Raw genomic sequence first — 12,041 nt, forward strand, 5'->3', positions numbered from 1 at the left:
TTGTTGTTGGGTTTTTGTTACAGTCATAACCTTGTCTTTTGCATTAGATGGGTGGAGCTATGGCCCCTCCAATGAAGGACTTGCCAAGATGGCTGGAAGAAAATCCTGAGTTTGCTGTTGCTCCAGATTGGACTGACATTGTTAAACAGTCTGTAAGTGAAACTCTCTTTCCATGCTTCACTGTAGGTTATAGCACAGAAAAGTTGAAGGCTGTGTACATTGATTATTAAGTCTTTATCTCATAGCTGGTTTTGAGAAAATTGTAGTGTCTGTGTAGGAGTTACCCAGCTCAGGGGGGTGGTGATAGGAGGCTGCTGCAGAATGGGATTGAAATACACTCGAAAAATCAGCTACAGTTAAGGCAGCCTTCAGTATTTGTTTTGCATTATTTTTTTCTTGTAAGTTACAATCTTTAAAAAGCACAGGTATGTGTACATTAGGAACTACTAAGAAAATATTTGTCATATTAATAACAGAAATACATTTCATTGTCTCAGTAACAGGCAGCATCAAAGGAAGAGGTTTTCTGCCGTTTATTTTACAACACTTGTTTGAAAATAAAGGGTAAAATTCTGCAAGTACTCAATTTAACAGAACACTACTGAAATTCAGTACAAATTATAAAGATACAAACTTGCAACTGCAGCATATCAGAGTGGATTTTTTTAATGAGGCTACAGAGTTTTCAGCATGTATTGTTTTACTGTTGTGTTTAAATGTAAAAAAAATCTGTGATCTTGATTTCTTCAGGTTTCTTTACTTGTTCTACTGCCATTCACTATAGTACTAAGCTAGTCACCATTTGCCAGGGTGAAAAAACAAACCACTTTTGGAGTATGCTGAAATCCTTTCTGTTTCTTCCATCATCATCCATTAACTGCTGAAAGCTAAAAAAGCTAATTGAGAATAAAGCTGTTTTTTTCTCCTTCCCTTTTTAGGGTTTTGTTCCAGAGTCCATGTTTGACCGTCTTCTCACTGGACCTGTTGTGAGGGAGGAAGGAGCAAGCAGAAGAGGAAGAAGGCCAAAAAGTGAAATTGCCAAAGCAGCTGCAGCAGCTGCTGCTGTAGCATCAACTTCGGGAATCAACCCACTACTAATGAACAGTCTGTTTGCTGGAATGGACCTCACAAGCCTCCAGAACCTACAGAACCTGCAGTCTCTCCAGCTCGCAGGCCTCATGGGCTTTCCGCCAGGGCTAGCAACAGCTGCTGCTGCTGGAGGGGACGCTAAAAATCCGGCTGCCATGTTGCCTCTGATGTTGCCAGGGATGGCAGGATTGCCCAATATGTTTGGACTAAGCGGATTGTTGAATAACCCGATAACGGCTACTACTGGAAATGCCACTACTGCTTCCGCTCAAGGAGAGACTGAGGATGGCGCTTCAAAAGCTGAAGAGAAGAGAAATGAGAATGAAGAGGAGAACAAAGACTCTGAGAAAAGCACAGACACTGTTTCTGCTACTGACTCTGCGAATGGATCTGTCAGTGCTGCTACTGCGGCGACTACCGCCACTGCCACCACTACCACCACCACCAACACTGGATTGCCCACAAACCCTCTGGCCTTCAATCCTTTCCTGCTGTCTACCATGGCTCCTGGCCTCTTCTATCCATCTATGTTTCTACCTCCAGGACTGGGAGGATTGACTCTGCCCGGTTTCCCAGCACTAGCAGGACTACAGAATGCAGTGGGCTCCAATGAAGAGAAGGCTACTGACAAAACTGAAGGAGCTGCCTTTAAAGATGAAGAAAATCTCGAAGGCAGTGATGCAGAGGAGAGCCTTGATAAAACTGCAGATTCCTCCGTTTTAGAAGATGAAATAGCACAGGGTGAAGAATTAGACTCACTTGATGGGGGGGAAGAAATAGAAAACAATGAAAATGATGAATAACCAGTACCAGTTACAGTTAAAGTGTTTTAAACTTTTGACAAGTGGTAGTCCTACTGTTTACACTCACAGTTAATGTCCATACTTAGTTTTTATAAGCTGTTCTGTAACATAGTGTAGCAAAAAAAAAGTTCAAGTCATGTTATACAGATGTGTCAAAAGGTATCTTGGTCATTAAGTATTGTGCAGTGCATTATTTATTATCCCTAGGAGAGATGAAATTTGAGAGGTGATCATGTCTTTTTAAGGAAATTGACATAATGCTCTGCTTTTTTTTTCTTTTGGTACCATTGGTATTATGAATTAAGCAGCAATTTGTAATCAAGTGGCACTAATAGAAGGAAGTGCTGCTTAAAGGAAGGATGAAGTTATATATTTAATTTTTAAATTTTTTTTTCTTTTTTTTCTTTTCGGTTTTTTTTTTGTTTTGTTTTGGTTTGGTTTTTTTTTTTTTTTTTGCTGTGAAGGTCAAGATGAAATTTACCATACATATCGTACTCGCGCTTCATTTTGACTGTATGGGAGTTCACCCGCTCACATGCGCGCACACACCCACACACACACTCTCTCTCTGACAATCTTCATGATAGTGTGAATGTCTCTGTCTTGAGACGCAGCAATAATAAGGCAGCTGTTGAATGTGAAGAGTACCTTTTGGAAATTAACCCGCGGAGAAGGTTCTTACAGGATAAAGCTACAGTTTAATCGTCTCGTGATCTTGTAATGCACTGGTATAAACAAAAAGAAAAAAATCAGGTACCTTTTTTAAATTAAAGGACTTTGTTACTTTAGCCACAAAGCTAAACAGCATTACCTCAACTCTAAACTAGCCTTGAAGTTTACAGACATGACTTTGTAAATGTATTGTTTTTCTTTGTTGTGATGTCTTTTTATTTTTTTTTCTTTGGAAACTGCTATCATGTAAGATAAGATGTAAATTGCTGCCAACTGTAGTAATGATGCTTTTAATAAAAGTGACCCATGATATGCAGAGATGTAATTATAGAATGTAGTGTTTAGGGACATCAAAACTGGTGTTCACTTTCTGTATTTGTATTTGTGGCTTTTTTATAGCATTTTCCTGCTATATTCTTTATAGATTAGTGGCTGTAAATGCTGAACTGATCGTCTTCAGGGGACTAGGCAGGAAGAGAAACCTTGAATTGCCTTCATATTTTCCACTCTAAGTAACTGTACAGAAATGCACGCTAAAATCCCTACTTTACTCCTTCAAAGGGGCATGAGAGACTGAGAATACTTTAAATGTGTTCAGCATGTGATAATGTGGTACACTAAAGAACAAAAGGGCAAAAGAAAAATGAGGCTTTAATAGGCACAATATCTAGGTCATTTATCCTTGGTTAATGGGTAGAAAAACACAATGCTGTAGTGACAGCAAGGGATACAAAGGCTCTGTGGTATCCTGTAGACCAGAGCTTGTGATGCCAGAAACCACTGTGTCAAACAACCTACATGAAACTAAAACTGACCCACTTTTTATAAAAAACAGTGTCTCTTCTGGAGAGCTACCGATTTGTACCCTTTTGTGACCTTTTGATATTCGAGCTAATGTACCATTTGAGAACTTCTGTTTTCACGGTGTTGTCACCTTGACACACACATACACAACCAGCTCCAGAGTGAGGATAAAAGGTTAGATTTTCATTGGAGTATATGAAAAATTAGCTGTTTCAGTAGCCAGCTGTGGGTGGACCCCTGTCTTTACGACTAATATTATCTGTGCTTTTGGAATGCTAGAGAGCTGCAAACCTCACTCTCATGTACACTGTGAATTTGCACAAGAGCTCAAATGGGCAAGTATTGCAAGGCCGAAATTTGATCCCGAGGGGGATATATGAAAAGGGGTGAACTTGGCTTGAAAAGAGTATTTCATGGACAATGAAAGTGGATGAGAAATGAAGGCCTTAGGAAGTGAATTTTGTGTGAATGAATCACAGGCACACACTGTTGAAATGAATAGATGTCAGGATGTCTTGTACTGCCACTTAAATAGATCATAGGGAGTTAATGAAGGTCAGGAAGGATTTCCCCTGCCATGGACATCACTGAATGTTTGATGAGGTGTGTTATTCCTGCCTCTTCCTAAAACATCACACGTAGACCATGGCAAAAAGTGAGATGCTGAAAACCAAGACACATTAGCTTGGGCAGGTGTGTTACATACTCTGTTGAATTCATTTGAGCTATTATTTTGAGTTGTTATTAAATGCCTTATTTTTTTTTCCTACCTATAGAATTCCCACTGTAAGAGTTGGTAGGTGCTTCCCATTGTGTGTATTACACACATGGTACCAAATAGACCTTTTTTTTTTTCTTTTTTTTTTTTAGTTCAGTTTTATAATTTCTAGAAAAGATTTACACAGACTAATGATATCCCTTGGGAGAACCCTTTTTAATTGGCAAGACTAGAAATTATATTGTTAAATGCCATACTAAGTCCCTTTCTCCTCTGTCAAAATGGGGAAGTTCTGGTAACTTCTATTTTTGCCCATAGGTTTTTGACATGGAAACATCCAAGTCATGATACAGGGTGTCCAAGTGACAAATGAGTGAATCTTCCCCTAATACAAGCATCTTCCATGATGGTATTACTCATCTGCCTTTCCTACTCAAAAAAACAAACTGGAGAACTGTTGCAACAGAACAAATGGCATGGGAATGGGAGAGCCTCCATGCTCTGTGCTTTCCGAACAGCCTTGCTTCCTCGAAGCCACACAGACCCCCCACCTGTTGAAAAGGTGGTGACATTTGATTTTTGCAAGGGATATGGGCCCCTGGTATGAAAAATGAAGTGGGGGGATTGCCATCTAATGTCCGAGAAATGTATTACATGAAAATATGAAGGTTTTTCTTTGATTTGACAAGAGTTTTTACATGTTAATTATTGCAAAGATTCTTACGGAGTTTTAAAAGTGTGTCTAAATGAATAAAAGCTTACGTGAGTAAGATGCATAGATCAGAAACTATTCTGCAGTTGATTCACATTTGGAGCACCCTTTCTGTCTCTCATGATGAGGACCCTTTCATTTGCCACCAACCATTTTTTGCTGGACCTCCTAATGGCCATGGAAATGTTAATGGGGTATCAAGGAATATAAATTACTTTCTGTGTTGCTTTCAAAAAGAAAGTACCTGTGTCAAAGTACAGCAGTGGTCTGCATGCTAACACAGCCCGTTCTGTGTGCATGGTGTGCAGTCCTGCCAAGGGAAGGAACTGAACAAAACAAATCTGCTCAGGCTACTACCGATGCATTCTTTTAGTAAGGGGACGGTAAAGGAGAACCAGTTCAAGTGTGAGTCTTGAAAGCTGTTGCTGATAAAACAGCGGACAAATTCCTAAACTAGTCCCAGGTTTTTTTAGTCAGCTTCAGTCTCTTGTTTTGTATTGATGTCAAATATCAAAGTGTATTGCTTATTGGAATTGCACACTTCTATTGAGGACCTTTGCAATTGAGCACTTCCTCATTTGAGAAGGGGTTAAGATTGATGGGTGTTCAATTATGTTTTTAGTATTAAGCTTCCCATTAACTTTTGTATTGTGAACAAAATCGCTTGGGACATTTAAGACTTCTGTTGCTTCTGCACCACGTGTTTCAGCTGCCTCTGAATCCTTAATGTCAGGGCTGGGGTCCCTGACTGGGAAGTGCCACGATATGTGAGGGCTCTCAGTCCTGCTGCCTCCACACTCTTCCCTGGGCACCTGAAAGCTGCCAGCCCATGAATGTTTCTGACTAGTCTGGGAAAGAGTGCTAGCTACAGCTTTTGCTTCCATGCTATGCAAATAATCTGTTGTACCCCTTTGGCTTCAAGTGATGCCTTGGACAGACCCGAGATGGCTTCTTACATAGACAGGTCATGTTTTACGCATCTAGTCTAATCACCAGATTGAGTCAGCTGTTCTGAGGAGAATGTGTAAAGGAAATTAAATTATATGATTGACAGTTACTATGATGAAAGTTCGATGGGACTTAGGAAAACCTCCTTCGGAATGCAAGGTGAATGTCCCAGCTCAGTCTGCATGCAGCTTTAGATAATAGATTTGATGCAAAAGAGCAAATATTTTGGAAGGAACTATAGTGCAAAATACATATTTTCTAAAAGGCGATAAATCCATGTCATGGGATGTTTTTGTTTTTCCAACTTCTACATATTGCTGTCAGCACTGGCAAAACCATCACAACTCAATCATTTGAGCTATTTCTGTTGCAGTAGCTCAGTGCAGGTAGTTTCCAATCTGTTACTTGTCCTCCCTCAGTCTTTGCTCAAGAAATTTAGATACTAACGATAGCTGGAAGTCAGAGACTTCATTAAATCCTGGTAATTGTAGTTACATTAGAAACAAAAACCCCATCCCTCCATTTAGAAAGTTTGCTTGGAGTATGTTGATGCAAATAGTGTTAATTGGGGTCTCACCACCGAAAGTCTTTTCTTCTTTTGGTTCCAACTTTTTATATGTGACCCTTATTAACCTAAGGGGCAATATAGAGACATTAACCATGGCTTCATCAATCTGGGTTGTTGCACCCATGAACTGAATGGCAGGCAAACTGTAAGCCTTAAATGTCCAGTGATGGTGCACAGCTCTGTGGGCAAAGAGCAGTCAACTCTGATACCACAGCTTTACAGCTCTCCTCTTCTTGGATGATGCATTGGCCTTCCAGTTCTCGGGAAGTGCCGGGAACCTGTGGGCTTTGCAGGCAAAGGAGTTGGGAGCAGCAGTGCCATCGGTCTCCTCCTCCCACAGGGTTTCTGCTATTGTTGGGCCTGGGGAAGGATTTGCATATCTGTGAGTGCAGAGCTGATGTTCCCTCCCTCTGCTCAGAGGCCCTGCAAGGAAACTCCATGATCCTTCCCTTTTTTTTTTTTTCCTCATCTTTTTTTCCCCCCTTCTAAGGGCTAGTAGAAAATAAGAGACAGCCATTGTATTTCACTGCCGCGGCATTGTTCTGCACCAGACAAAGATGGCATATTTTTCTGAACCATAGTTTCTGCTCTTTCAGCCATGGCTGGCTACTGATGAGCAGCTGTGCAGACTCTGAATAGCCTAAGGCATTTCCTAAAACCATTAAAAAATATGAATTTTCCCCAAACATGTGCCAAACCCCTCCCAAAAATATGTGGCAGGAGGAGTGCAAAGCCTTTGCTCTTTGTCCAGAATATATTTTCCTAAAATGAAACTTTCAAAGCATGCCTGCTTTCAGAGAAAGTGTAGAAGTTCTCTCAAATGTATCAGTTGATTCTGGAAGGACTTACTTAAGTCCTGTTTAGAAGAATATTTTAAAAGAAAAAAAAAAGCTTTTTTAATATTTTCTTTAAGGATTTTTTGTGAAGGAAGTGAAAGTGAAGGGTTTAAACTAAGCTATGTAATTTTGTTTTATGAGCCAGACAGGTGCTGGTAATAAATAGCTGAAGAAAATGTTAAAAATCAGTCCTGTTCCTCATCTGCCATGCATCTGACATTTCTGAAATATCATTTTGGGCTGTCACTGTAAGGACATGCTTTTTCTTCCCAGTCGTCTTCAAGTTCTTCTCAACCAGACTGGCCATCTTCTGCTGTCTCAGTCTGCAGCAGGCTTGCCATCTGCTATATGGCTAATCAATTCACAAAGGTGCTGCTGGGCAGTGCAGACTCCCTGTCCTCTGCCAATATTTTCTGGAAGTTGTCAAACATAGCTGAATTTGTTCTCAGCTGTCACAATCATCGCATTGATTCCAGCTTGTAGCACTCCAGTGACCAGTGGGGTATGCGCTTTGTTTTGCAAGCAGCGTTTGCTCTTTTGTGCCTGTTTGATTAGGCTGGAGCTATTGCTGGAGTCTCAGGGAGCGTCTCTCAGGCTGCAGGTAAAAGGTGCCCTCTGACTGTTTTACCTTGCCCGCTCCCAAGTTTGAAAGGTGAACCCGTGGGCGAATCAGCAGACCAGGACTCCAGATTCAATTTCTAATTCTGTCTGCTTCCCTGAGGCGGTTGCTTTAATTGCAGTTTCCAATCTTCCGAATGGAGAATGACACTTCCCTTCTTCACAGAGATGTTGTGAGGCTAATGTTAGCAACAATCATGCAGCACTCAAACCACCCTGATTAGGACTGCCTGGGTAGAACTCCAGCTCATCCTTGAACATGACAATCTTCATTACATCTTGGGCTGTCGTAGTACAGCCCCCCTCAATCAGTGGCTGCCACTGTACGATGGCAGACCTGCTACCCCGCTGTGAGGCACCAAATCTGCCACCTTCTCTCCTCTGTCTCCCACTTCCATGGAAAACTACATGCCAAGCTTTGGGTCTTGCTTCTCATTGTCCCACTGAGTTCCCACCATCAAGGCATGGCCACAGCTATTGCTTTCGCTGCACGACTTGCTACCACTTGACCTTGGGGCCACTTTTTGTTCTGACTGCATAGTACATCACAGAAATGGGCACATAAATCAGTACACTGATTTCTTCAGGATGGTGGTTGCTCATGTTTCTTTAATATTCCTTTGGTCATGCCTGGATACGACGGTGGAGCCGCTTCATCTGACTAATGCAGTTAGCGAAGTTGCAAGTTCGGACACTGGTTTTAAGTGGCAAGATTTGCATCATTACAGCTTCGTGTTCACCTCAAAAGGCTTCTGCTGCACACATTGCTCTGCTGGTGGGGTAAATATGAAATTAAGACGGTAGATTGCTGAAGCTTTAGTATACTCTAAGCAAACAGCTTCTCTCTCTCCCTGGTCATGCAGGTGTGCTGAAAAGCCCTCCCTTGGTGCTTTCTTGGCTTTGCTTACAGCTGCCTCAGTAAGGGAGCTTGTGGATACATCAGGGACAGGCAGAGAGAAGATAATATTCTGGATTTTCCATCCTTGTTCGCTTTCTGTCAGATAGCAAGAAGTGGTTAGATGATGCTACCCGTGTCCACTGGTCTTCTAGCAGAGGCTGGTAGTTTTAAAAAGGCCTAAAGTCTAGCTTTCCAAGTACCAGTTTCTACCAAGGAGCACCTGTCATTGGCTCTATAGAACTGCACTGAAAAGGAGCATTCAGGAAAAGAAAAAGGCATCTGCTGGCTTTAACACTCAGTGTTTGAATTGAGCAAGCTTTTCATTGCCCTATTAGTTTCCCTCACCATGTGAAGAACTGCCATAATTTCTTGCCTACTGTATACTTATATTTAATCCAAAGGAAAACAGCAATTTTCTAGAAACCATGAGAGGCAAGCTCCAAAATATCTTTCAGCCTGTTTTCAGTATGCGCTGCTAAATACCTCATGTTTGTCAGCTCTTCTTGGCACCCTTTCTACGTAACAGCCTCTAATGATTTTGGATCAGCTTCTCTGCTGCTGATGGCTAGTAGGGATCAGACCATGCAGCAACAGCACTCCAATGTGTGCAGCATTTCACCACAACCATTTCAGACGTGCCTGCTTTTAACCTGCATTTGGAATGGGATTTGCAAAACTCTTTCTATCAGTGGATTTCACTGTGTACAAGTTAAAGGATGAGTGAGCTTCCTTGCACACCATTTAATGAAGTCTTCCTAAAGCAGTTGTGAGTTTGCGTGCCAAGAGAATCTTAACTAAATTGGAACAAATTATGCTTCTCTGCCATGTGCTTCAGTTATTCCTCATGGGGAGGTGGCTTTTTAGATCACTTCTTAGGCCTCATGCCTCTGGTGACCCAAGCAACATTTGCGTGCAGTGGTATCAGGTTTTCTTGCTGAGCCTTTACTGTTTGCACTACAGAAATAATCTGCAAGCAATTGTGGAGCTGGTTTTTATGCTTGTCTTCACTCTTTCTGAGAGGCAAAGGAGAATATGCTGTGAGCAAGCAAAAGCAAATTAAATCTGCACAGATCTCTTTGATGACCAATGTGCAATAAGGTTGCACGCAAATGTCTGTGTGTCTGCTGCTTGCAGCAGCAAAAATTGTCACAGGCAAAAGCAGAACAAGGGGTTCAGGGGGGAACATAGAGATTTCTGTGGGAATACTGTGGTTTCCCTGCCAGGTTCAAGGTGGCAGTGATGCCCCTGGGGTGCTAGGTGAAGACCGAAGGGGTCCGTGGCTGATGTACTACAGGAGTCCTTGGTGGAGCTCTGCAGGTATTGGTCAGCTTCGTTAATGGATGCTACAGCAAGCGCAGGGAGAGCTTCCCTCATTATCTGTTATCTTGGGGAAAATGCATGGGAAGGGCTGGTACAAAGCGGCTCTCTCACCATCCCATCCTAAGCAGGGTTTCTGACAGAGCAGCTGCAGGAGGGAGGGGAGCCAGAGGTGACAAAATCCTCTCATAACCTCGTGGAAAAGAATGGTTTCGTCTACAAGATGATAAATTGATGGTATGAATCAGTAGCAAAATGCAGGGCCTCTCTCTCATGATTCCCATCACCTGCCAACAACCACTCAAGTTTAGACACGAACAGTTAGAGCCTTTCTGTAAAATGTGTGTGGGATGGGAACATGTGGCACAGGCTTCTCGGTGCTCGCTAGATGGGTGCTGGGTAGCTTTAAATCTGAGCACATTTTTAGCTGACACAGGCTGTGTTTATGCACGTGGCCGTTTGGGAGGATGGAAAAGGTGATGATGCCATCCCGAAAAACAAAGTATCACCAGATGACTTGCTACCTCTGGACTACCTGCCCATGTTCCTTGAGGTCCTGGCCATCAGATTTAGTGGCTTTTAAAAGTTTCTTTTCAAGTTCTGGGTTTATATCCTGTTTTATGTTATGTTTATTCCCTTTGGTTCTATTACTGACTTAAAACTGTACAATTCATGTGCTTGCTGGCACCAAACCTCAGGTGAATCTACCACTACCATCCCCACAGCTAAAATGCCAACGGCAGCTACTGAAATCCCAGTAGCAATGGATGTAGCACCAAGTATTGCAGGGAAAAAAAATCTGTAATCCTCTCAATATTTCTGCAGGTTTGAGTCCTAACCCTCACAGAAATAAAGGCATAAAACTAAAAATGAAAATGTCATCCTGAAGTACAGGCAAACTGACCACTCTGAATTTGTTTAGGAATTACATTTAAATTTTAGAAATCAGCCAAGCTCCACACAAGTAATTCAAGAAGATATAAATGGCTACATTATAATGACCAGACACCTATTTTAAGTATGATCTATGTTTTAAAGAAAATTCATTACAATAAGTCTTACAATACCAAGCTCTTCAATGAATTTTTCATGTCTGCATAGCAAGATATATATAAAATGATCATAATCATACACCTTTGGGGCAATGCTGAGCACCAGCTGTTTCACTGATGATTTATAGGTTGCCATGTTCAAGGTTAATAATCAGGAGAAACAGGTTATACTATGCAATGTATTTATGTCAGGTTAGAAGTTCAGTAGTGACGATATGATGTTAGGATGATATGTGCAGTTTTAATTAGCTATATGCCAGTTTTCTGGAAAATCAAATGCAGCCACTTTCCAAAGGTAAAAAACCTGTGAAAAGTTACAAAGGATAATTTTTATTTTCAAATCAGCATGGCAGTCACAAAACATCACCCTGTGCAGCAGCTCCAGCCACTGGAAGGGCACTGCTGGTGGCCATGGTTGTTTCCTCCCCAGATCCAGCTACATCCACATGTCTTCCTGCAAGAGGACCCTTGTAACAGTGATTGCAAGGATCTACTCTTCTATGCAAGATGTTTTTTGTTGTTTAAAGACTTGAAGTCACCATTTGACGCCATGGGACTTTTTAAAGCTGCTGAATAGTTACCCCTTGGTTTACTAAGGGAACTGGACCTGGAACTTTCTGACACAAGGTGCAATCTCTTCTGCTCAGGCCTGGGGAGCTGTAGCTGCTTGCAAACACCAGAGTCCCTGAGCAGGACCTCAGAGAACTGTCATTGAAGTGCACTGCTTTGCAAAAACCTTTGCTTCCTCTGTTCAGCTTTTCTGAGCTCCCTTGAAGCTGAATGCTCATCCCCGGGAAGTCAGCAGCTTTCTCCACACACTGCTGTGATTATATTCACAACAGGGAACTCCAAATAAGATGAGGAATGGGGCTAATTCATTTCAGAGAGATGTCTTTAAATCTTACCAGATGCACTGATAGTAGACTTCTCTTTGGATGAAAGCAGTTGATCCATCCCATCTTTGCATTTTCAGCTGTGCTAATGCACCCAACTGGGCATGATGGGA

At 41.8% G+C, this 12,041-nt stretch overlaps 1 protein-coding gene across 9 annotated transcripts in view; it reads left to right on the forward strand.

The window, feature by feature from the left end:
* The window catches only part of CHD7 (chromodomain helicase DNA binding protein 7), a 133,834-nt gene extending 128,970 nt beyond the window's left edge, over positions 1-4,864 (forward strand). For 5 of the 9 annotated variants that reach the window (XM_032126279.1, XM_032126254.1, XM_032126245.1 and 2 more), the window contains 2 exons: positions 48-152; positions 939-1,892. In XM_032126279.1, the coding sequence (XP_031982170.1) occupies positions 48-152; positions 939-1,892 (1,059 nt within the window). Of the gene's footprint in view, positions 1-47; positions 153-938 lie in introns of all 9 variants that reach the window. The other 4 variants (XM_032126313.1, XM_032126303.1, XM_032126298.1 and 1 more) reach the window with 1 other exon arrangement.
* Positions 4,865-12,041: the final 7,177 nt, after the last annotated feature.

This window comes from Corvus moneduloides, chromosome 1 (assembly GCF_009650955.1).
Source record: "Corvus moneduloides isolate bCorMon1 chromosome 1, bCorMon1.pri, whole genome shotgun sequence".
NCBI classification, from domain to species: Eukaryota; Metazoa; Chordata; class Aves; order Passeriformes; family Corvidae; genus Corvus; species Corvus moneduloides.